Here is a 24175-nt window from a genome sequence, read left to right as displayed (position 1 = left end):
ATTGCTTGAAAAGTACCGGGTATTATGCCACTTGACCTTGGCTAAAACTATTAATTATTCTCTTAAAAAAAATCTTGATAAATCGTAAACAGAAACAAATATAAAGGCTATTGTGAGCCAAAAAGTACCAAAATAAGACCACAAAAATTAAAAACAATACTCATCGAAAAGTACAGGGTATTAATATACACAGTACTTAAGAAACTAAAAAGCATTTGTGTTTTTGTAGATAGAAAGTTGGAACTACGTACTGATTACAATTTTGGTCTGTTGATCCGATTTCGTAACGATCGGCAGACTATATCTTATAGATGCCATATTACTGAACGATCGGAATCTGACACGGATATACTTACTGGTATTTGGTAACATTACCAACTTTGGTGTTTTTGATGATAGAAGCTTGGGACTTTCCTTTAGATTTTTTTTGTAATAAATATTATGATATTCTCATTATGGTCGACCAACTACATATAACCGAGGTTTGCGATATATGTCCGGTTTTAGCTGCAAGGGTATATCAACTTTGGCTCCGCCCGAAGTTAGCTTTCCCTTCTTGTTTCTAGTTTATTTTAAAATAAAAAATGTTCTTTCCTATTCTTTTATTTTATTATGTTTTTTTAAGGTTTTTTTACTTTTAAGAGGGTATTGTTATTGTGGAAAATACATCTTTATAATATATATATATTTTTGATACTGGACACTTTTTCTTTTTAATTAACAAAAATTATAGTTAATTATTAAATTTATAAATTTATATTAAATACGTATGTATTTATATACAAACATAAATTAATAATAACACTAGATATTCGATGTATTCTTTTATAATTTTTCCTTGTTCTAAATCCTTTTAGAATCGCCGTGTTCTTTTTTAATCCTTTCTTCGGATCATCATAATAAACGCAGTGTAGTGCACACCACTTCTATTAAATGAAAATTAGTAAAAAAAAGGTTTTTTTGAAATTAGTTAAATTAATTACAAGTTTCCTTTTGGAGATAAAAGAAAATATAAAGCGAAAACAGAATACATACCGAGGTTCGTGCCACCAGCCATAGCTCCTTATCTTTGCCAAATTACTATCGGGATCTCCATCCTCATCTCGATCCCAGGTGGAAAACTTGGCTTGCCTAAGGTTCGGCAATATGTCTCCAGTACACCCTTTGGTATCTTTCACCATGTAGCCTTCGCTTCGATTTCCAACGACAAAGTTGTCGCATTTGTAAGGATCTATTTTCAACTCATGAGAGTTTCTAGATGTCAGGAGGTGCAATCGTTCGAGTCCGATAAAGTATTTATCGTCCCACTGCGTCCCGACATCTCCGATTCCTCTTTCAAATTCCTCATACGTGCGATTAAAATAATTTGTTTCACCCCAATGGTTATAAACAATCATCCAACCAGAACCAATCTCCTCATCTGAGTAACAGACCACTTTAAACGGATCGGAACCTGGAATTTGGATTTCTTGGATGATCTCAGTTTCATTTTGGCTTTGCGGACACCGATCTGGAATAGCTAAGGTATTCGATGTTTTATATTTTGCCAATTATTGGGTTCTGCCAACTTACCTTTGGAGGGTGGAGCTTGTTGCTGGACTGTCCTGGTTGGTAATGGACTGGCTGCTCCATTATCCGATTTTTTATTCTTTACTATTTCGCCCAATTTGGCAATGTCGTCGCGAAGTATTTTTGTAGCAAGTTCATTTGTTTTATTTGATTCACTAATTTTATCTTTTAGTAATTTGATCTCCACATTTTTTGAATCTATTTGAGCCTGTAGATTTTCGACTTCAATCACCCTATTTTGCAAGTCCGATTTATCCTTTTGCAAGTCCGATATATCCTTTTGCATCTGTGATATAAGTTCCAGTTCTCTTCTCTGCAATTCCGAATGGCTTTCCTGCAAATCTGAATACTTTTTCTGCAAGTCGGAGTAGTTTCTCAGGGACTTCGATAGCTGGTCATAATTTTCCAGACTTTTTTGCTGCAAGTCCGTATACTTTTTCTGCAACTCTAAGTTTTCCTTTTGGAACTGGGATTCTTTGGCCTGAATCTTCTCAAAGTACCTCAGGAGGGGCTTCACGATCGGATGACAGACCGCCGCGCAGTCGTCCTCCTGCTCTTCAGTGAGATAACAAGACTGTGGAATTGAATTTAAATTAATTTTCAAAATAAAAACACTTGAAAAATGGGTATTACTTCCTCCGATCCCAGGGCGACGGTAATAAAACAAATCGCAGACAAGAGCACCACCGGCTGGACCATTTTCGTACTTTTAAGTTTAAGTTTAGTTTAAGTCTTTTAGGTTTCCTCTTGAATAGCCACCGGAATAATTTCAACTGATGCTGCGGGACTCTCGGCTCCGGCTTTTTAAATCCTCCTAGAGCTTGAGCTTGCCGATAAGAAGATCAGTCTTCATGCGTGTGCTTTCTTCGGAATTGGAGCGCTGAGTCCAAAAAAAAACCCACAGACAGAAGGTATACGGATGTGATGTCAAAGGTTGTGGGAGATTAGTGAAAGCTGATTAGCAGCAGGAACTTGTTTAGCAAGTACTTTCATATAGATTTCCATGACGTCATAGTCACGTTATCTCTGACAATTAAAAGTCTAGCTTAACTTATATTGAATATGTGTTTATTAATTAAATAAATAAATAAGCGATATACAATTGTAAAATATAATATCAAAACAAGAAAGGAAAGCTAACTTCGGGCGGAGCCGAACTTGATATACCCTTGCAGGTAAAACCGGATATATATCGCAAACATCGGATATAGTTGGCCGATCCTTATGAGAATATGATAATATAACCTAATTTATTATAATACAAAATCTAAAAAAAGTCCCAAACTTTTATCTTCAAAAATACCAAAGTTGGTATTTCCACCAAAAACCATTTCGATCGTTCAGATATATGGCAGCTATAAGATATAGTCAGCCGATCGTTATAAAATTTGGTAGGTTGGATCAACTGACCAAAAATAGAATCTGTACTAAGTTCCAGCTTTCTATTTTCAAAGACACAAAAGTTGGATCATTTCCGATCGTTCAGTTATATGGCAGCTATAGGATATAGTCGACCGATCCCGGCCGTTCCGACTTATATACTGCGTGCAAAGGAAAGTATAAAAATAAATTTATCGTTTTACCTATTTTACCAGTTACAGGTTATGCCTATAACCAGTTCTGGCTGAGGCTTTATAAAGAGGGCAAGTTGTTTGGAAAATTAAATTTTCTTTTAATTAGCAAAGATCTCGCACAGTCATTCCGGTTTTCGAAGCCCGAATTGGGTCGACGATACCCATCGGTATCCGAAGCTCTGGTCACGAGCCCCGTCGAAGTTTTGCTTATTTCTCGGATAGGGCTCCTGGCGCATCAAGTAGCGGAAGTTCTGCGGCGGCTCTTGTGGATAGATCCGCACCAGATCCATGTTTTCATTGTCATACTACATAATTTTAATTATTAAAGTTGCGGTACCCTTCGTGTGCATGGTGGGATTCGGATTACCAACCGGTCCCATCGGAGAGGCATTACGCCGAGGACTGGGACTATTCCATTCCAGATTTTGCGGCGGCGGCTGTAGGGTTCATGAAGGACGAATATCCTGCCCACCACCGTTACCGCCATTCCAATTGCGAGGCCTACCATTCCAGTCGCTGTAGTTCTCGGTAAAGGTGCGTCTGATGAAGGGTTCCATTCCCAGACTTTCACGAAAATCGGGTGAAAGTCCTCCGGCTTGCGGCAATCTCTACACAAATCGAATCCGATCTGAACCAGGTAGCCCACCAAAAAAGAAGTTGCACTCCGTACTGTTTTCATTAAAAATTGTAACTTCTTTTATAAAAATTACCCTATTTATTATCGACCTTAAATTCCAAACAATAGTAGTAGGCGATGAAAACAATTTAAAACAAATCGCCCCAAACACAACTCCATTTCTAAAAGGAGCTCCTACTGCTCAGTTGTGCTATAAATTTTAGTTAGCTCTTAAAAATATCTAACACATACAATTTTACAAATAACTTAAGATTCTACCGAGAAGTAAGTAACTTAATATAACCAAAAAATAATAATAATAATACATGTAGTTATTTGTAGTTGGACAGCATGGATGAAGTCTACATTATTGCATGGATGATTTCCCTTTTTTGCCATAAGAACAATCTCTTCTACAATCCCATCGAAGGCACCATGGAGTCGATTGTGTTCATATTCCTCACCGTGCTGGCTTTGAATAAAATCCTTAGCCAAGATGTGGATTACACTGTTTGGGAGAAGATTGCGCAAGTCCTGATCCTCTGCATAGTGGTCCAAGTCCTTTTGGTCGTAGCCTGGTTTCCCCTCAGCGTAACTGTTCACTACCTCGTTAAAATGGGATGTCTTTATTGGCCCTGGGGACGAGGCTGGGTGTTCAAGCGAGTCAAGGATAATGCAGCGTCCCTTATCCTAGTGGCCTTGGAGTTGGTTGCTCTCTTCAGGGTCTTCGATATCGACGACATGCACCGACTTTTTGGTTCAAAGGAGGACCTAATCTCAAGGAGTGCCATTGCGATAGTGGAAAAACAGAAGGAAAGGGTTTTGAAGCGGCTAAAGCGAAATTCGCGCAACGGGAGGAGCTCCACCTGATCCAAGGAAAAGGATAACCACATACTTGGAGAAATGGAGTCACGTTAGGACTAGTTTACCAGAAACCACTCTGTAAAAGCTTTTGAAATAAAAATACATCCGATATATGTACAACTAATATCGCTGAAAACGTCACCTTTTATTTTCAATCTTTTAACATCAAAAAGTGGAAATTCTCCTGGAAGGAACTGCAAGGAACGCAGTCTTCTGCAAGCTCGGTTACATTTGGATTTGGATCTGCTCCAAATTTTGACAAAATAATAATAATAATACCCTCTGCAAGGGTATAAAAACAGCAGGTTTGAAGCCCAGCAAGGTAGAAACCCTGATGTCGATGTTGATCAAGAATATATATACATTATGGGGTCGGAGACGATATATTTTCTCTACGTTACATACATTCACATGGCTACATACCATATACAGTTCCTTTGTTTAAAATATAAAATATTTTACTTTACCTTAATATCTCATAATAGCTCATAAAATCATAATCACACAACAAAACCAAAACAATTTTTTTGTTTTCTATTAATTTGTTAATTTTTAATCAATTTTAAGCAAAAACAACGATGATACAGATGAATTCCAGGAGAAATAAATTAAAAACCAAAAAAAACCCACATAAACTCAGTTTTGGACGTTTCAAAGAGTTTTAATTTTCAAAATAATATTAATATTTTGTCCAAAGCAATTTATTTGAGATGACTTTCTGTACGATGTCAGGCATGCTCTCTACCAAAATTTCAATTATATCGTTAGGAATACGTATCCATTCAGCTACAACACGCTCCCCAAGGTTGCCCCTGTTTGATGGAGCTGTTTTGTACAGCCGTACTATTCAATAATAAAAGATGTCTCCTTCACTGCGTTGCACACTTTCGTCCAAAATTATAGTACCCTCTGCAAGGTTATAATGAACAATCTAGTTTGGTTTAGTTTTGGAAATAATATAAAACAAGATGGGAAGGCTACGTGGATAGGGGAAAAAGGAAAAACCGAAGTTAAATACCCTAGGAGATTATTTATTATCGATTTTCTATTTGTGTATTTTAAAAGAATAAGTATATATGTACATAAGTATATACATTAGTATTTTATATGTTTTTATACTTGTTATACTTTTTATTAGTTTAGTCTTTATACAAAATCTATATTGAATGTGCCAAAGAAGATACAAGCTAAGAAAGGAAAAAAATATGCGAAAAAAATGATTTAGTTGATTAAAATTATTGAATTTATTGAAATTTTGACTTTTCTGTGAATGCATTTAGTAATTATTCTCTAGTTTCATATGGCAGCTAAAAGTCAGCTATAAGAAATCGTCCAGTAATCTAAAAGTTACCATGTAGGGCATTTTTCAAAATTATTAAACAATCAGGGGCGCCACAGAAATTGTTGAGCTTAAAAACTCCTAATTTCATTCAGCTGCGAAACTGACTTTTCTGCCTACAATTTTTCAGCTCCATGATTCCACGAAAAGTCGTGGTTAACGTTTCATAATTTCTATTAAAATATCTAAAAATCCCCCTTTTTAAATTATTGTTAAAAAGCGTTTCTACCTTTTTGGGCCTAAAACCTTCTGTTATTTCTGAATTTTCTTCTTGGAAAATATGATAGGTATGAGAATGAAATTTCAGTCCGTTGTAGAGATAAGTTTATTGCAGCTATACAATTTTTTTGATGATCATAGTGATCAAAGTGAAGTGGGTTCTACCCCATGATGGCGCCAACTCGTCATCACGGTGGAAGTCGTAGAGTCGCAGTCGTGAAAAAAATCGCAAAAACGCAAAAGAGAAAAATCCAAATTTTGAAAATGCGAAAGTTATGAACGTTCATAAAAGTATTTCGTTACCTATAATTTTTAAAATAAAAATAATAAAATTTTGCATATAATTCGGAAAAACCTGTGTAACTTAATGACGATTGCTTAATTTTTGCGATCTGTAGGACTTCCACAAACACAAAAAACAAGGCACTTGACCCAGGTCCACCCAACGGCCTATAACTTTCGTAATTTAAGAGATTTGGACTCAAATTTTTGGAAGAGTAAAATTCAAACATGTATCTATGTAAATCTGTAAAGAAAAAATAATTTTAAATTTATACTTCACAAGGTGGAAAACCCCCCCCAAAATCTTTAAAAAGCTCATATCGTGTGCCACCACTGAAATTTTCGAGTGAAATGTATTCCGCTGGTGACTGATACGCAAGTTCGTTTCTAATCAAATGTTTTTCGGCCTTGGATATTACATCCGTCTGCGGAATATTTTGAAATTTCTACATACTTATATATGTGAATTGAAAGTGTTCCAATCGCCTATAAAAGCCGAAGCCCTAAGGCTCAAAGAATCAGTTGAAATTCTCGCAGTGACTTTTAAAGAAGAAAGTTTCTTTCAAACGAAAAAAAAAAATGATCCTTCGGGTAGTCTTACTTTTTGTGATTTTTTTTATTTCCGCTTCTGTGGGATCGGAAGAAATAGTATCACAGTGCCAGAAGGATCACTTAGTCTTGCTGATAAAGCATTCGGAAGTCCTGCATCAACTTAACGATGTTAGTGAAAGACATGAAAAGTTGAAATCAAAGCATCTGGAAGTCGACAGCCTTCAAGCGCTAATAAATCAAAAAAATGGGGAAATCTTGCGATTAAAAGATGAAGTTAGTTACTTAAGAAAATCAACTCAACTCCGCGAAGAAATTAAAATGATAGAGAGCACGGAAATGTTCGAAAATCAACAGGGTAATATTACCAACCATACAGGTAAGTTGACAGAAACCAACAATTTGGAAAATAAAACATGGAATTCATTAGCTCTTCCAGATCGGTGTCCGGATAGCCTAGATGAATACCTGATCGTCCAAGAACTTCAAATCCCAGGTTCTGATCCTTTTAAAGTGGTCTGTTACTCAGCTGACTGGATTGGATCTGGTTGGATGATTGTGTATAAGAAACGCCATGATGTAACTAATTTTAATCGCACCTATGAGGAATATGTAAGAGGATTCGGAGATGTCGGAACGCTGAGGGAGGAGAATTACTTTATCGGGCTCGAAAGATTGCACCTCCTGACAAATAGAAACTCTTATGAGTTACGCTTAGGTTCCCAAGAATGTGCCAAGTTTGTTGTTGGCAATCGAAGCGAAGGCTATGTGGTGAAAGATATCGAAGAGTGTTCTGGAGACGCATCGGAGAGCATTAAGCTATCAAAGTTTTCCACCTGGGATCGAGATCAGGATGGAAATCCCGATCGTAATTGGGCAAAGAAGGAGGGCTATGGCTGGTGGTTCAATTCTACGTATGTATTCTAGTATTATTTCATCCCCAACAGGATATTTTGTTAATAACTTATACTTTTTTTTTGTAATTGATAGAATGAATAGACTGTTTCACTCGGTTTCAATTATGATCAGAAGAAAGGATTAAAGAAGAAAGCGGCGGTTCTAAGAGGACTCTGGAAGAGGACAAATTATAAAAAAATTATATAAAATATATGATATATATTATAATACATAAGAATTATATAAAATAGCAATAGCAATAGTAAAAATAGCAATTGGTATTTTTGAATATAGAAGCCTGCGACGTTTTTTTTAGATTTTCTTTTACAATAAATTGGTTTTATTATGATATTCTCATATCATATCAAGGATCGGCCAACTATATCCGATGTTTGCGATATATATCCGGTTTTAGCTGCAAGGGTATATCAACTTCGGCTCCGCCCGAAGCTAGCTTTCCTTTCTTGTTTTAATATTATATTTTACAATTGTATATCGCCTATTTATTTATTTAATTAATAATCACACATTCCATATAAGTTAAGCTAGACTTTTAATTGTCAGAGATAAGGTGACTATGACGTCATGGAAATTTATATAAAAGTACTTGCTAAACAAGTTCCTGCTGCTAATCAGCTTTCACTAATCTCCCACAACCTTTGACATCACATCCGTATACCTTCTGTCTGTGGGTTTTTTTTGGACTCAGCGCCCCAATTCCGAAGAAAGCACACGCATGAAGACTGATCTTCTTATCGGCAAGCTCAAGCTCTAGGAGGATTTAAAAAGCCGGAGCCGAGATTCTCGCAGCATCAGTTGAAATTATTCCGGTGGCTATTCAAGAGGAAACCTAAAAGACTTAAACTAAACTTAAACTTAAAAGTACGAAAATGTTCCAGCCGGTGGTGCTCTTGTCTGCGATTTGTTTTATTACCGTCGCCCTGGGATCGGAGGAAGTAATACCAGCATCGAGTGTTTTTATTTTGAAAATTAATTTAAATTCTATTTCACAGTCTTGTTATCTCACTGAAGAGCAGGAGGACGACTGCGCGGCGGTCTGTCATCCGATCGTAAAGCCCCTCCTGAGGTACTTTGAGAAGATTCAGGCCAAAGAATCCCAGCTCCAAAACGACTACTCAGAGTTGCAGAAAAAGTACACGGACTTGGAGAAAAAGGGTCAGGAACATAATGGCCAGATATCTCAGTTCCAGAAAAACTACTCCGATTTGCAGAAAAAGTATTCAGACTTTCAGGAAAGGGAACTAGAGAAATATGACCAAATATTGCAGTTTCAAAAGGATAAATGGGACTTTCAAGCTCAAATAGATGCAAAGAATGTGGAAATCAAATTTCTAAAAGATAAAATTAGTGAATTAAATAAAACAAATGAAATTGCTACAAAAATACTCCGCGACGACATTGCCAAATTGGGCGAAATAGTAAAGAATATAAATTCGGTTAATAGAACAGCCAGTCCATCACCAACCAGGACAGTCCAGCAACTACCTCCACCCTCCAAAGGTAAGTTGGCAGAACCCAAGAATGTGAAAAATAAAACATCGAATTCATTAGCTATTCCAGATCGGTGTCCGCAAAGCCAAAATGAAACTGAGATCATCCAAGAAATCCAAATTCCAGGTTCCGATCCGTTTAAAGTGGTCTGTTACTCAGATGAGGAGATTGGTTCTGGTTGGATGATTGTTTATAACCATTGGGGTGAAACAAATTATTTTAATCGCACGTATGAGGAATTTGAAAGAGGATTCGGAGATGTCGGGACGCATTTGACCGATAAATACTTTATCGGACTCGAACGATTGCACCTCCTGACATCTAGAAATTCTTATGAGTTAAGAATGAATCCTTACAAATGCGACAGCTTTGTCGTTGGGAGTCGAAGCGAAAGCTACATGGTGAAAGCTAACAAAAGGTGTACAGGACGCAAATTGCCGTACCTTAGGCAAGTCAAGTTTTCCACCTGGGATCGAGATGAGGATGGATATCCCAGTAATTTGGCAAAGGAAATGGGCTATGGCTGGTGGCACGAACCTCGGTATGTATTCTGTTTTCGCTTTATATTTTCTTTTATCTCCAAAAGGAAACTTGTAATTAATTTAACTAATTTCAAAAAAACCTTTTTTATTTTTTACTAATTTTCATTTAATAGAAGTGGTGAGTACTACACTGAGTTAAGTATGACGATCCGAAGAAAGGATTAAAAAAGAACACGGCGATTCTAAGAGGACTTTGAAAAAGGAAAAATTATAAAAGAATACATCGAATATCTAGTGTTATTATTAATTTATGTTTGTATATAAATACATACGTATTTAATATAAATTTATAAATTTAATAATTAACTATAATTTTTGTTAATTAAAAAGAAAAAGTGTCCATTATCAAAAATATATATATTTTATTAAGATTTATTTTCCAAAATAATAATACCCTCTTAAATGTAAAAAAAACCTTAAAAAAACATAATAAAATAAAAGAATAGGAAAGAACATTTTTTATTTTAAAATAAACTAGAAACAAGAAGGGAAAGCTAACTTCGGGCGGAGCCAAAGTTGATATACCCTTGCAGCTAAAACCGGACATATATCGCAAACCTCGGTTATATGTAGTTGTTCGACCATAATGAGAATATCAAAATATTTATTACAAAAAAAAAATCGAAAGGAAAGTCCCAAGCTTCTATCATCAAAATACCAAAGTTGGTAATGTTACCAAATACCAGTAAGTATATCCGTGTCAGATTCCGACCGTTCAGTAATATGGCATCTATAAGATATAGTCTGCCGATCGTTATGAAATCGGATCAACAGACTAAAAATGTGATCTGTACGAAGTTCCAACTTTCTATCTACAAAAACACAAAAGTCGTTCAGTTTCTTATTAATGTGTATATTAATACCGTGTACCTTCAGATAATTTTTATACCCTTGCAGAGGGTATTATAATTTTGTCCAAAAGTGTGCAACGCAGTGAAGGAGACCTCTCCGACCCTATAAAGTATATATATTCTTAATCAGGATCACCTCCTGTATACCTCCAGTACCTTCTGTACCTCCAGTATATAAGTCGGAACGGCCGGAATCGGCCGACTATATCGATTAATAATTCAAAAAATAATTAACATATCCTTAAACTTAAATTATAGATCTTGAGTACATAATTTTGGTAATCCTGAGATCCTATAATTCTAGATAAGAACCTGTATATAGAACCTCGAAGAATTAAGCGAATACTCTTGTCCAGAACAAAGATTCTCATCTCCTAGGGATGCTTGTCGTTGACATGTCGCTCCAGATCGATGGCCCGGAAGAAGGGCCACTGGCACAGCTGGCAGACAAACTGGTTCCGGGAGTGGTCTCGGTCAGTCTTCAGGTGCTGGACGAGATGGCCGCGCTGGGCGAAGCACTTTCCGCATAGGATGCACTGATGCGGTCGGTGGTCCAAGTGCTGGCTGTTGACATGTTTGCGCAAGTGGTCGGCGGTGGCAAAGTCCGCATGGCAGACACCGCACACGTGCAGGCGCACCAGGATGTGGACTCGCTGCAAATGAGATCGCACCGCCTCCCGGGTGTTGTGCGTCCGGCCGCAGAAGCAGCACTCCAGGGGGTTGCGCTGGTGCGAACGCTCCAGGTGCCTGACGAGGCTTAGGCTGCCGGAAAAGCCGTTGGCGCAGACGGGGCACACAAACACGCTGGGCTTGGCATCTGAGATGCAGGCCTCCTTGTCCAGGTCCATCGGCCAGTCGAAGGCGAAGTCGTCGCCCCAGTCTACGTTGGGCAGCATGTCCTCAATGTTCTCCTCGAGCATCTCGAGGTCCTCGGTCTCGTCCAGCAGACTATCCGCTTCGCTGCCGCCCTCGTCGAGGGAGGCACTGCCCAGTTGGTGGACTTCGGCGGCGTGCTCCTGGAGCTCCCGCATTCCGCCAAAGGTCTTGGCGTCGTTGCAGTTGTCGGCACACATGGAGCAGTAGAAGAGCGCATGGTTGCCATGCCAGGAGACCACGTGCCGGTACAGGAACGTGGCAGAAGAGTATCGCTTACCGCACTGCAGGCAAAGGAACTGCCCGTCCGAATGCTTCCTTTCCCGGTGCCGCTCCAAACGGGTCTCGTCTCCATAGAGCGACAGGCAGTGCCGGCAGACATGCAGCTTCCTCAATTTGGCCTCACACTGCTGTTCGTGGCGCTTGGTGGCCAAATGGCGGGAAAATTCCGCCAAACAAACTCCGCACCTGTATGTCCGTGGTTGGGACTTCTTCTTCTGTGGCCCGGGCTTGGAACTGTTCTTTCCCTGGCCAGTTGGCTTAGGGAGGATGGCTCGGGGTAGCATCCTTCTTGTGTTATCTCAATTTTTGCCGGTCGTCCATGGTATCGAATGGATTGGCTCATTAGATTCCGTAGTTTCTGCGGAAGGCAGGGGTGGAGAATCATCTACGCCACCATCGATGACATCGATGTTTTTGAAACATCGGCAACATCCGAGGGCAATCCGTTAACCGGGGCAACATCGATGTTTTTCCATCTAATATTAAAGGTACATAAAGTAAGATTGGCACATTCTAATAACATACATATATCATTTAATCTCATTTTAAATTATTCCCACAATATTTCTATTTTAGTTATATTTAGTAAAGCTGGACAACTTATTAGTGAGCGCGGCTATCCTCGACCGTTGAAGATATGCCAATATTTTTAAACAAAAACCAACTTTTGAATAATATGTATAGTAGAGTTAGGGATAGTACAGTAAGGATAGTAAAGTAAGGATAGTGTAGTAGGGATAGTAAAATATCCAAAAAGAAGATTTATTTTATTTGTACCATGTATGTATATAATGAAAAATTTTGTTATGTTTTTCTTTTCGTTTTGATTTAAAATAATAAAATGGACAAATATTAGATTTTAAATTTATGGAAAATTATATTGTTATTTTTAAGCATTAAAAATTAAAAAATAGTACAACTAAACTAAAAATTAACTGCTCATATTTTTATTTAAAAACAGAAACTTTTACCAAAACTATCAAACAACATTGATGTCCGTTAATATCGATGTTTTTCCACCTCTAGTGGAAGGTTCGTCTTTTGTGGTAGTGTGGTCACACTTTTTTACATGAAGTGCTGCCAAGCATTTCACTTTTTTAAATATACGATATTTAGAATTTACACTCGTAACTAAAATAAATAAATTTATATAATTTTTTTCATTTTTAAATAAATGTTTTGTAAAACTATTATTTTATTTACAAAATTTTAAAGAATATTATTTTTTGAGGCCAAGTAGGCTGTGTATCATTTATCTATATGTATTCCGTTTCGAATCGGATTTATTTCATTATTACGGCTGACACCCAAGAAACAAAAGCTCCTGAAAGTGTAAAATATTGTTTATTTGGATTTTTCCACTCTATCTACGGGGGTCTACAAAACGGAAATATATTAAAACGGTTTAAAAATTTTTTGGTGTTAAAAAAATAATAATCCACTCGAGTAAGGTAACAAGTACAAGTTATAAAATAATTATTAACTTAAAATCAAAAAATCGTGCCTAATTTAATTTTTCTAAATAATATTTCAAGCTTTTAGTGTGGTTTTGTGTGACCGCGCGACTATCGGTGACCCGCCCCATTGGCGGTATTTTTGCGCGAAGCAGCATCTGGCCACTCTGATCCTACACTGTTGCATTTGCATTCGCCCCACAAACTTGAAGGAAAAACGAAAATAAGCTGGGCAGAAATGCCAAGCAAATGTTAGGCTAAAGTAGTGATTCTTTTCAAAAGTGAACGCGAGTCGAGCCGAGCAACGTGAAAGAGACGGAAAGTTAGGCAGGGCAAGTGCTTCGAAGTGTCAGTGCGACGGTAGGCGGTGCAACCGGATCGAGCACAGGAACGAGCAGGCACAAGTGGAAGAGTGGAACACCAGTGCTGCACACGGGGACGCAGGGCAGGAAGGCAGGACGGAAGGAAGGTAGGGTGAAGAAGCAGTAGTTGGGTCGGCTGGACATGAACGACCAGCGAAGCGGCGGCGAGGAGCCAGCCTCGCCGAAAGGTGCATCCGCGTCGATGACGCTGGCCGCAGCAGCCTTGGAATCGCACAACACGCCAGAACGTGCACCAGATGCTGGCGCCGAAACGGTAGTTGGTGCTGGTGCGGGCACAACGGGCGTTGATGGTGGTAGTGATGTATTGGCCAGTGGATCCCAGGCGAGCACTAGCACTAGTGCAGTAGGACGAGGCGTTGGAGGCGGTGCATCTGCTTGTGGCAAGCAGCAGCAACAACAACCGCAATTGAATGCCACTGATGTGCGCGAACTGCGCGAGATTAAACAACTACTTTGGGGCGAGAATGTGCGCGACGACGTATTTAAACGTTGGTCGCAAGGTAATACACCACCCCTTCCCCCCACCCCCTTGTATTTTTAAGTTTTTTTCATTTTTTCGTTTTCGAAACCATAACTCCTTCCCCACACCCGCGCGCACCCATGTGCGTGGCTTCCCCAAAAGCGCGCCCTTTTTTTCTCCCGCGTTCCAGTTCCCCCGTTTCAATCATGTTTCTTCATGAATTTTTTGTCCAGAAACTCTAACCTAATTATTAAGTTTCTCCGAAAATGCCGGGAAGTTCTTATTGGAATGCTTCCAAACTGTGAAAATGACGCTGCAGAATTTTGAGCATCATCATTATGATGATGTTTTTTTCTTTTCTGCTTTCAGAATATTTTCGGCATTTCGACGCCAGCACGGCATTGCCAACCAACAAGCTTTCCAGCATTCTCGGAAGCATTCTAACCTTAAAATTTATGATTGTTTTTTTTTTTTTTCTTGTTTTGATCATATTTTTAATTTTAATCACAATCCTTACAGGATTCGAGTTCAGCGAATTCGAATCGACCGCCTTGGTACAGAAACAGGGAGGACCTTGTGCTGTGATAGCGCCCGTTCAGGCGTACTTGCTTAAGATTATTATCATGGACATGCCAAGCGGCATAAAGCTATCGGAGGTGGGTGTACAATTATTTAAAACACAATTCCCATTATCCCATCATTTCCCTCAAAAGATTTCCTCCGACAAGTGCCAGAGCCTGTTGATCCAGGCGCTGTGCAACATCTTGAAGAACTGTCGGACGCCGCGCTATCGTATCGTGCATCTGATGCGCCGGCGTGGCTTCGCCTCTGCCGATCCGGCAACCAAAGAGCGCTCGCCATCCGCCACGTCCGAGTCGGCGGCGGCAGTGGCTGCCAGAGCAGCAGCAGCGGCTGCTTTGGAGACTGGAGTTGTGCCTGGACAGGGTGAGGGAGGTGGCGCTGACATCGATCTGGCCACGGAGGCCACGCCCGCTTCGGTGAGGGAACTGCTGCTGTCCCAGCAGCTAGACTCTGGCAACAGTCCAACACAAGTAGCTTCACACCATCCCGATCCACAGCGCGAACTATCGCCCGATGAGTTCCACAATCGCCTGCACACGCTGCACTTCGACGACTACGAGTCCCTGGCCCGCTACTACACGGACAACTACGACCAGCTGGCGCACACCTACGGCGTCCTGCTGTTCATGTACTCGGTGTTCCTCACCAAGGGCTCGGAGCAGGTGGCCGCCGAGGTATCGGACACCTCGGAGCCGCTGATACACAGCACCTATGGCTATGGCGCCCAGTCGCTAATCAATCTGATGCTAACCGGACGGGCTGTGGCCCATGTCTGGGACAACGAGCAGGACGTCGGTGGCCTGAAGCTGCGCGGCATCTGTGAGCAGAGCGACATTGGCTTCATCACCCTGATGGAGCAGATGCGCTACTGCACTGTGGGTTCCTTCTTCAAGAATCCCCGCTTCCCCGTCTGGGTTATGGGATCTGATACGCATTTAACTGGTGAGTAGTTACTCCTTGTATGCTTCTTGGAAGCTCTTTAAATGGCATTTTCTTTCGATCAGTTCTATTCAGCAACGAAAAGAGGCTTGTCTCACCGGAGACGCCCTCGGAGACGGGTCGCCGCATCTTCAAGTCGTACGACCCGGAGGGCAACAACTTTATATCGAGCACCATGCTCCGCGAAGTGCTCGCCGCTCTCAACTTGGTCAGCGAGCCGGCCTAGTAAGTGTCATCATGGCTTCATTTTAAGTCCAATTTAATGGTTATATCCTCTATTTTAGTGTAAGCCTCATGCAGAAGCGTTTGGATCCCGAGAATCTGGGCATTATCTTGCTGAACGCCTTCATGGACGAGTTCTTTCCGCTGGAGCGCCGCTCTACGCCGGACACTTTCGAGCTGTTGCACTACAACGGTATTCCCGGATCCAATGAGAATAATAAGGTGGGGTTTAATGGCTTCAGCCTTCAGTCTCTTTGTGACTCAGTCCCTGTAATCAGTATCCAATCGACTTGGATTTCGTTATCATTGTGATTTCCGAAGAACAACGACCATTATGTTTATATATATATATATATATCGTCTTTCTGTGAATGAGAATCGATTGCTTACTAATCATATGAATACCATTGCAGGTGCGCTACTACTGCGGCTCTGCCATTCTGCTGGAGGGCGATCTGAAGTCGATTTGCACCTCGAATCCGATGGTGACTTGCCTGCAGACCAAGTGGCCGAACATTGAGATCAATTGGCATGACACCCATATGCCGTCGCTGAATTGACGCCGTCAACGGAGCAGGAGCAGGAGCAGGAGGGTGAAGCACCAGTAGGAGAGCAGAAGCGTGATGAAAGGGAGGAGGAGCGGATGCGGATTGCACGTTTTTATTTCAAACACCTTTCAATTGTTTTTTTTTCCATTAAATTATTGATGAATGTGTTGGCGAGGATGTCTGCGAAGATGGAATGCACAGACACAACAAGCTACACACAACAAACTACACACAACATACAACACACACACCCCTACTACCCTAACTACTAACCAAGCCGCAGCTGGAGAGAGAGATGCAGCGGTCTGCCATGTTGAAGTTGAATCGCTGGAGACGGACACAAGCCGGAAGAAACATACGCCAAGCGTTGATACCCAAAAATCTGCATAATGAGTATGCAAAAAAATAAAAAAAAAGGAACAAAATTTATTAATTTAAAAACAAAAAAAAATCTCAAAGAATCGGGGTTAACAAGAAGAAGAACCATTTATTTTTTAATTTTCGTTTATAATTTCATTACAAGGAAACCAAGAGAAACTCGACCTTAGAATACAGGCCACACACACACTCACACACCCACAAACACACATTATAATTACTATATGAATAAATTAAACAAAACATTAAAAAAAAACTAAAAAAACAAAAAAAAACGTATTTAAAAATTAGACGAAAGCGCGAGCAAGACACCATTTGTTTTTTTTTTTTTTTTGGCCTTTTAACAAATAACTTGTAGTGTTAAACGATTTAATAAAATTAAATAAACACGGAAAAAAATTAAGGCTAAAAAAATTAAAGAATTAACATCAAATAGAAAGAGACAGGGAGAGCAGGCTCCCGTGCGAGGCGTGCGAAAGAGAGCAGAGCAAAGATTACTTCAACATGAAATAAAAACTAAAAAAAAGTAAAAAAAACTAAATAGAAATTAACAATCACGCCAGGAGATGAAGGATATATTCCGAAATGGAATGTACGACCTATCTCATTAAGGATTTAAGGATTTATCCCAGAAATCTTAAATTATAGTCGTACTATAGCCTATACTATTAGTACGAAACTACTATATTAGTTTCCCCACTATATGATACCCGGTACACACTATATCTCTTCTGTTATAACTCCTCTAAAAATTGTTCGATTTTTTCAAACTGAATTTTGAAGTATAGGAATTTTAATAATATCTTAATCTTTTATCATATATCTTAAAGAGAATGGATATGTTCTATATGGGATACGTGTTATATGCCATTAAGGAATCCTATCCTAAAAATCTTACAAAAAAGAGTTCTTTTTTATAGGGATTTTTGTTAAAACTCCACAATTAAAGATCATTTTTTTAAGGATTTAATTTAAAATCATAAAAAATGGCAGAATCAGGCACAAAATGGAAGTTTTTAGGAAATTAATTATATTATTTCCCTTATATATCAAGGTATAAAGGATATAGGATATCTTTATGATAATAATGTTCTATCCCATTAAGGAGTTATATTCTAGAAATTATAAATAAGTACTTTTGATGAGGAATAATTTTTAAATTCCACAATTGATGAGCTTTTATTTTAAAATTAATTTTACGATCTAAAAAGCTTAAAAAAAATCATAGGGACTTCTTAAAAAATTGTTTATTGTCTATATACGGTATATATTTGTACCTTAAGGGATAAAGGATACATCCTAACGATAGATCCTATGTGGTATCTCAGATCCTATCTCAGAAATATCTTATTTTTTTTTTAATGGGAAACTATTTAAATTTTAAAGTTAAATTGCAATTTTTTAAAGATAAATTTAAAAATTACAAAACTTGTCACAATATGGGAACTTTTACAAAAAAAAGTTGGAAATTGTGTACATAGGATATATAGGGTTATTATCTTAAGAAATGAAGGGTATGTCCTAGTTGGGATACTCGCCTATCTCATTAAAGAGTCCTATTTTTTATGCAAAAAACTGCTTAAATTCCATAATTAAAGAGCATTTATTTTAAAATTTAATTTACAATTTGTAAAATGACAATCTTAACTTAAAAATTTGCAATTTCCTACAACCAAATGCGGCACAGAATGGGAATTTTGAGGAAAAAAATAGAAAAGCAGGTGGGTCTATCCTATATAGGGTATATGTATCTCATATGGTTTCGTACATGTCCTACAAGATGTAGGCCATGTCCAGAATCATTTGGATTTCTAGTCGTCGGGATCTCCCACGTAGAGGCGGATGTCCAAGCTGTAGGGAATGGGCTGGACCAGCTCCACCTCTACCTCGTCGTCGTGATCCAAATGTTCTGGTTTGTCATCATCGTTGTCGTCGTCGTCCTCATCGTCGATCTCATCGTCCTCTGCAACTCTCTCACCCGGCACTCGGCTCGCCCCTTCGGGATCTCATTTGACGTCCAGGAGACTGCGCTGGAACATCTCCATGGCCAGGCTGCGCAGCCCGTCGCTCACCTCGGGAGCACTGCGCGGGAATTCGCATTCGCGGGCGGGCAGACCGCACAGCTGCCGTCGCAGCCGCAGATCCTGGCGAGCACACAATGCCCGGCTGCCGGGACCGCAGACATTGCCGACCAGACGCTGGCGTTCGGCGGCGGCCGCCCGGAGACCCATTTGCACGCAGGCCAGTGGCTCGACTTGAGCCGGACTGGCCAGCAGCAGATCCCGGTAGTCCAGCAGCGGAGTGGGTGTCGTCGACGTTGTCGTCGGCACCGGCACCTTCACTTCCTGGCCCTCCTGCTCGCGCTCCTTCTCCAGTATCAGATGCTGACGTGCCTCGTCCATCACGCGACGGGCATAATCCTCGCCAGCCATGCCAAACGAGATGCCCATGTCGAGGAGCACCCGGTGCGGTTGCCAGCGCTGCTTAGCCGAGGTGCCTCGCTGGTCTACGCCCTGTTGGGCGGCCTGGGCGTCGGAGGCCTGCTGCCGGGTCTCGGCAATCAATCCCTGCCAGTCCACACCCAAGGCATCGCCAATGCCTGCAAAGGATTCACGGGTTAGAAGGGTTTCATTGGAGATCTACTCGTGACTTACCTTTATGCCTGGCTTCCTCCTCCAGTTCACCATCGGATATCTCCTCAAAATCCAGCACCTCGTCCACTTCCTCCACTTTGATAGATGCTCCGCCCGACCCATTGAGGGCCTCGTTCTTGATCTCCTCCGCATTGCTGTCCAGGTCCTGAGACGCCTCCCACGGCAGCTCGCTCTTCGGGCGCACCTTGTCCGTTTTATTCAAGATGTCGTCGTCGCTGTCGCTGATCTCGCTCAGTTCACCCTCGCCGGTGCTGGGCCGTGCCTCCAACTTCACCGGCTCGCCCACACAGCCCAGGATCTGGGCCGGTGAGTCCTGGGCACCCAGTTCCGGTGTTCCGGCCGAGTCCTCCGAGGCTTCCTCCTGCTTGATATTCGATGTGTTCAGCTTGCTGACCTGGCGGAGGAATAAGAGAGTGAATGGAAATCTCAAATGGAGGATCATCCTCTTACCTGTGCCAGGATTCCCGGGTTAGTGGTGGCGTTGGCGGCACTTTGGGCAGCTGCTTTGGCGGCAGCCACTGCCGTGGTGGCGGCTGCCACAACACTGGCCTGGGCGGCGTTATTCGGCTTCCCGCCGGCTCCCAGGGGATTCAGCAGCGGCGACTGGGTGGGCGAGGCCAGCGGCGGGTGGGGATGTTTCTTGAGGAAGCCCGAAGAGCCGGACGCGGCACCACCATCTCTTCCGGAGCCGCCATCGCGTCCCCCACCGCCACCACCGCCGCCGTAGGGCAAACGCTTGTGCGGGAAGCCGCGGGAGTAGCCGCCAGGCGGCTGCACTGGCAGCGTCATCAGGGGCGGTGGATGGGACCTGTAGCCGGGTCGTTCCCCATGATCGCCGCCATGACCACCGTGTCCGCCACGTCGGAAGCCACGACTCGATCCCCGCTCACCACGCGAATGGACGTGGTGGTGCGGCGAGGCGGGATGGGGATGCGAGGATGGTCCGCCGCCGTCCTCATTGTCGCGCCAATCTCCGCCAGAAGCGGCGGAAGATGGCTGCTGCTGCTGTTGCCAGGCACGCGGCTTCTCCCGCTGATCGTGCTCCAGCCAGGCGGGCTCGTTCTTGATGTTGATGGCCGATCTGTCGCTGCCACCCGCATCCGGTCGATCCTCCCGATCTCTGTCCCGCTCGCGATCTCTCTCCCGCTCCCGCTCACGTTCTCGTTCGCGTTCACGTTCCCTCTCCCGCTCGTCGGCATCCCAGTCCGGCTCTGAGGCCGAGTGGTGTGGCTGCTGCTGCGATGGCGGCCCGCCACCGGGCTTGCCGCGCTTGGGCCCGCCCACAAAGCCGCTGGGTCGGCCGGGAGTGCCGCTAGCTCCTCCCGGGCCACCGCCGGTGGCGCCCTCCTCGTCCCAGTCACGGTCCCACTCGGGCCGATAGTCGCCACGCGGTCTCAGGTTGCGCTCCCGCTCCCGGTCGCGTTCTCTCTCCCGTTCCCTCTCCCGCTCGCGGATCAAGCGCTCCCGTTCGTCCGGATAGAGGCCATCCTCCTGTTCCAATTCACGGTACTCGCGTTCCTGCAGCTCCCGCTCTCTGTGCTCGCGGGCCTCCAGCCAGGCTTCGCGTTCCCGCGACGAGTACCTGGCATCCAGCAACGCTCGTTTGTAAGCTCTAAGGTGGCACAAGGGACATGGCATTACTGAGATTACTTGGACGTTGTTCAACTCACCTCTCCCGTTCATCTTCCGTGTACAGATCCCGGGGGTCCCGCAGCCGCGGCTCGTAGTGATCGGCCAGCTCTCGCCGGCGGTAACGCCTCATTTCATCCATTAGGCCATGACCATGACGCTCCTCCAGATAGTCCTGCTCACGCTCGTAGGGGTCCAGTTCACGCTTGTCCCGCCGGCCGCCCCTTTCTCGTTCTCGCTCCCGTTCCCTCTCCACGGCGTCCAGAGACCGCTCCCGGCTGCCATACGGCGGCAAGTCCAAGTCGCGCCCGGGGGCGCCACGTTTGCCGCCCTGATCCTCCTCCTGTTCCTGGCGACGCAGCTTCTCGCGAGCCAGGCGCTCACGCTCCCGCTGCCGTTCCTGGCAGCGGGCCAACGCTTCGGCACGCTCCTTGTCCCGGGCCGCCTCCCGCTCGGCTCGTTCACGCTCCCGATCCCGGCGATCCCGCTCTCGCAGGGACAGGTCATGTCGCTCCCGTTCCCGTTCCCGCTCTCTCTCACGTTCTCGCTCCCTCTCCCTCTCCAGCGATGGCGTGCGTCCGCGGGCCCTGGTCTGAATGATGATCTTCTCGCGGGACATTAGTTGGTGATGCATTCGCGAGGAGGAGCTGCTGCCGCCGGGACTCTTCTGTCGCTTACCCACAATATCCTGGTGGATGCGAATCTTGGTGGTGGTGGTGGTGCTGCTACTCGGCGGGCTCCGGCTGCTGCCCAGCCGATGATGATCGCGCTCCCTGTCCCGCTGGACGGCCCGCAGTTTGTCCCGCTCCCTCTGCTCCTTGCTGGCGGCCCGCAGTCTCTTCCGCTCCGCCAGTTTCTTTAGCTTGGCCCGAGTGGCCGGTGATAGGGAACGATGGACATGACCACTGAGGACGGCGGCGGCACGCTTCTTCAGACGGGCCTCCTTTAGCTTGCGTTTTATGTGATTCCTCTTCGCCACCAGTTTCTTCTGGACGTGGTCTCGTTTGTCCCTCTTGCGGCGGGAATGCTCGTCGCCGGAGGAACTACCTCCTCGCCGAGAGCTCTTCTTTTTCCTATGGTGCCTTTCGGCGGACCGCGGATGATGCCCGTGGCCGTGCGGCCCGTGGGGATGGGCACCGATGCCGGATCCACCGCCGCCACCTCCGTTGCCGCCGCCACCAACACCTCCACCGCCTACTCCCACGCCTCCGCCTCCAACACCTACACCCTGCTCACTGTCCGTGCTGCTGTACGAGCTGCTGCCGCTGTCGGAGTCGGAAGTGGAGTCGGAGCTGCTCGAGTGGCGCGCCGACTTCTTGTAGCGTCGCAGCGTCTCCTTGGCCTTTTTATCCATCGCCAAGATGTGGATGGAGCAGTTGCCTTGTTTTTAGGCCAGTTTATTTTTAATATATTTTATATTTTTGTTATTTATTTTTGTACTTTTTTTCTTTTTTTTTGCACTTTTTTTTTCTTTCCAGCCAGCTTGTAATTTTGGTTTTTAGTGTTGGTAAACAAAAGTTTGAAATATCGATATTTTTATCGATAAAAACATAAACATCGATAAATAAAAGACAGCTGGGCTAAACATTTTACAGTTTAATTAAAAAATTTTTAATTTGTTTGAATAGTATCATTTTTTTTTAAATTACTTTAATTATATAAATATTATTTTAAAGCTTACTTACTTCTTACAAATTTACAAATTACTTACAAATTTCCTAATTTTTTTTAAAGTGGGGAATGGTTTGAAACTTGAAGGAAAATTTAGTTTTTGATAATTTTTTTTATATAAAAGTACATTATTGCAGGAATATCCTGTGAAAAATCCATGTCGATCGGACTAAAACTTGCTGGTATTCCGATTATCTTGTTATCGTGCTTAATGTATGTACTAGAGATGAAACGGATAGCAGTTTGGCCGGATACCGGATATTCGGCCGACCATTTGGCCGGATAGCCGGATATCCGGCTGCCGAATATCCGAATGTTTTGCAAAACTTAGCCGTTTGCGTAGACGTCGCGCCAACGATCGACTCGGTTCGATTTGGTTTTTTTCGTTGATAAGTGAAGTTAACAGTTGTATCCATATCCATAACCTGTGAGCTGGACTTTCATCTCTAGTCAATGCGAATTGATCGCACCCTTATTCTTGGTGGGCAGCTAATGCCCAAATTTAGCAAAGTTTGCAAAAACCTACCTTTCTTCTCCTTGCACTACTGTGTATAGCGAAAGACTTTTTTCAGAAGCTGGCCTTATTAATGAAGAAAAACGCAACCGCTTGCTACCTCTCAATGCAGAGGAATTAGTATTTATCCATCATAATTTTCCCTTAGTGCAGTATGAGTACTAAATGTACTAATTCCATTTCCTTGTATCACATTTACTTACTATTGTGTAATTTAATACTTAAGATTAACTAAATAAAGCAAATAATTAACAAAAATATGTTTTATATTATATGTTTGTATATATGTTTTATATTAAATATGTTTTTTTTAAATCGGCCGGATATCTATCCGGCCAAATCGTAGCTATCCGGTATTCGGCCGGATAGTATCATGGAGGCCGGATAGGCCGGATAACGGATAGTTGCCGGATATCCGTTTCATCTCTAGTATGTACTTTCAATTGCTTTTAGACGCGTTTATCTCAAAACAACTTTTTCCAAGTCGGTGCGTAACGTAAAAAAACGTAACGTAACGTAATGCAACGTAAATAACTCAAAAAGTAATGCTCGGATCTAAATGAAATTTTTCACGCATCCTTTATACAATAATGGCAGGCAATAATGGGTTGATTTTTCATGTTAAAATGGTACCTCCGAATTTAAGACCGCGCCACAAGTAAAAAATCGCATATTTTTCCATAAAATGTAGTTCATCCGCACAGAATATATGTATTAAATGAATCAATTCTTTTTTTATACCCTTGCAGAGGGTATTATAATTTTGTCCAAA

The 24175-nt window shown here is 42.5% G+C and overlaps 6 protein-coding genes across 10 annotated transcripts; 4 read left to right on the top strand and 2 right to left on the bottom strand.

Annotated features, from left to right (window-relative positions):
• Positions 1–3887: 3887 nt before the first annotated feature.
• Positions 3888–4747, top strand: LOC122321943 (uncharacterized). 3 transcript variants are annotated; one of them, XM_043213065.2, is made up of 2 exons: positions 3888–4044; positions 4102–4747. In XM_043213065.2, the coding sequence occupies exon 2, from the start codon at positions 4111–4113 to the stop codon at positions 4627–4629; it is 519 nt and encodes a 172-aa protein (XP_043069000.1). In that variant the 5' UTR covers positions 3888–4044; positions 4102–4110; the 3' UTR covers positions 4630–4747. The 3 variants fall into 3 exon arrangements, with proteins under 3 accessions (XP_043069000.1, XP_043069001.1, XP_070132636.1); XM_043213066.2 differs by having other exon boundaries at positions 3920–4044; positions 4092–4747; XM_070276535.1 differs by having other exon boundaries at positions 3949–4048.
• A 2431-nt stretch (positions 4748–7178) lies between these two features.
• LOC108132486 (fibrinogen-like protein 1) lies at positions 7179–8091 on the top strand. Its single transcript, XM_017251919.3, has 3 exons — positions 7179–7391; positions 7443–7926; positions 8003–8091. Exons 1-3 carry the CDS (start codon positions 7334–7336, stop codon positions 8052–8054), a joined length of 594 nt encoding a protein of 197 aa, XP_017107408.3. The 5' UTR covers positions 7179–7333; the 3' UTR covers positions 8055–8091.
• Positions 8092–8696: 605 nt separating this feature from the next.
• On the top strand, positions 8697–9833 carry LOC108132477 (angiopoietin-2-like). The gene is made up of 4 exons (XM_070276520.1): positions 8697–8865; positions 8923–9430; positions 9482–9681; positions 9789–9833. Exons 1-4 carry the CDS (start codon positions 8800–8802, stop codon positions 9831–9833), a joined length of 819 nt encoding a protein of 272 aa, XP_070132621.1. The 5' UTR covers positions 8697–8799.
• Positions 9834–10301: 468 nt separating this feature from the next.
• LOC108132458 (zinc finger protein 189) lies at positions 10302–12372 on the bottom strand. 2 transcript variants are annotated; one of them, XM_017251892.3, is made up of 2 exons: positions 10834–12372; positions 10302–10775 (listed from the first exon to the last, which is right to left on the bottom strand). In XM_017251892.3, exon 1 carries the CDS (start codon positions 12251–12253, stop codon positions 11189–11191), a length of 1065 nt encoding a protein of 354 aa, XP_017107381.2. In that variant the 5' UTR covers positions 12254–12372; the 3' UTR covers positions 10302–10775; positions 10834–11188. The 2 variants fall into 2 exon arrangements, with proteins under 2 accessions (XP_017107381.2, XP_070132486.1); XM_070276385.1 differs by having other exon boundaries at positions 10302–10771.
• Positions 12373–13283: 911 nt separating this feature from the next.
• LOC108132512 (ubiquitin carboxyl-terminal hydrolase MINDY-3 homolog) lies at positions 13284–17211 on the top strand. Of its 2 annotated transcripts, XM_017251957.3 has the most exons (8): positions 13284–13420; positions 13505–14306; positions 14786–14922; positions 14980–15264; positions 15346–15790; positions 15853–16012; positions 16072–16231; positions 16423–17211. In XM_017251957.3, exons 2-8 carry the CDS (start codon positions 13928–13930, stop codon positions 16567–16569), a joined length of 1713 nt encoding a protein of 570 aa, XP_017107446.2. In that variant the 5' UTR covers positions 13284–13420; positions 13505–13927; the 3' UTR covers positions 16570–17211. The 2 variants fall into 2 exon arrangements, with proteins under 2 accessions (XP_017107446.2, XP_017107444.2); XM_017251955.3 differs by having other exon boundaries at positions 14980–15790.
• Positions 17212–18519: 1308 nt separating this feature from the next.
• Positions 18520–22712, bottom strand: Flacc (Fl(2)d-associated complex component). Its single transcript, XM_017251943.3, has 4 exons — positions 21260–22712; positions 20040–21201; positions 19590–19983; positions 18520–19534 (listed from the first exon to the last, which is right to left on the bottom strand). The coding sequence occupies exons 1-4, from the start codon at positions 22570–22572 to the stop codon at positions 18942–18944; spliced, it is 3462 nt and encodes a 1153-aa protein (XP_017107432.2). The 5' UTR covers positions 22573–22712; the 3' UTR covers positions 18520–18941.
• Between the last annotated feature and the right edge of the window lie 1463 nt (positions 22713–24175).

Source organism: Drosophila bipectinata, chromosome XR (assembly GCF_030179905.1).
Source record: "Drosophila bipectinata strain 14024-0381.07 chromosome XR, DbipHiC1v2, whole genome shotgun sequence".
Lineage (NCBI taxonomy): Eukaryota > Metazoa > Arthropoda > Insecta > Diptera > Drosophilidae > Drosophila > Drosophila bipectinata.
Note: the sequence above shows the minus strand (reverse complement) of the source record. Positions and strands in the feature narration are given on the sequence as shown.

Excerpts from the sequence above, each read along its gene's own strand:
- LOC122321943 (XM_043213065.2), top strand. The coding sequence starts at position 4,111 with ATGGATGAAGTCTACATTATTGCATGGATGATTTCCCTTTTTTGCCAT.
- LOC108132458 (XM_017251892.3), bottom strand. The coding sequence starts at position 12,253 with ATGCTACCCCGAGCCATCCTCCCTAAGCCAACTGGCCAGGGAAAGAAC.
- Flacc (XM_017251943.3), bottom strand. The coding sequence starts at position 22,572 with ATGGATAAAAAGGCCAAGGAGACGCTGCGACGCTACAAGAAGTCGGCG. Across the intron at positions 19,984-20,039 it reads ACCCGGGAATCCTGGCACAG|GTCAGCAAGCTGAACACATC; the intron begins GTAAGAGGATGA and ends TTCCTCCGCCAG. Across the intron at positions 19,535-19,589 it reads GGAGGAAGCCAGGCATAAAG|GCATTGGCGATGCCTTGGGT; the intron begins GTAAGTCACGAG and ends AATCCTTTGCAG.
- LOC108132512 (XM_017251955.3), top strand. The coding sequence starts at position 13,928 with ATGAACGACCAGCGAAGCGGCGGCGAGGAGCCAGCCTCGCCGAAAGGT. Across the intron at positions 14,307-14,785 it reads ATTTAAACGTTGGTCGCAAG|GATTCGAGTTCAGCGAATTC; the intron begins GTAATACACCAC and ends CAATCCTTACAG. Across the intron at positions 16,232-16,422 it reads GATCCAATGAGAATAATAAG|GTGCGCTACTACTGCGGCTC; the intron begins GTGGGGTTTAAT and ends ATACCATTGCAG.
- LOC108132486 (XM_017251919.3), top strand. The coding sequence starts at position 7,334 with ATGATAGAGAGCACGGAAATGTTCGAAAATCAACAGGGTAATATTACC. Across the intron at positions 7,392-7,442 it reads TAATATTACCAACCATACAG|CTCTTCCAGATCGGTGTCCG; the intron begins GTAAGTTGACAG and ends GGAATTCATTAG. Across the intron at positions 7,927-8,002 it reads GGCTGGTGGTTCAATTCTAC|AATGAATAGACTGTTTCACT; the intron begins GTATGTATTCTA and ends TGTAATTGATAG.
- LOC108132477 (XM_070276520.1), top strand. The coding sequence starts at position 8,800 with ATGTTCCAGCCGGTGGTGCTCTTGTCTGCGATTTGTTTTATTACCGTC. Across the intron at positions 9,431-9,481 it reads ACTACCTCCACCCTCCAAAG|CTATTCCAGATCGGTGTCCG; the intron begins GTAAGTTGGCAG and ends CGAATTCATTAG. Across the intron at positions 9,682-9,788 it reads TTGAAAGAGGATTCGGAGAT|CTTTGTCGTTGGGAGTCGAA; the intron begins GTCGGGACGCAT and ends CAAATGCGACAG.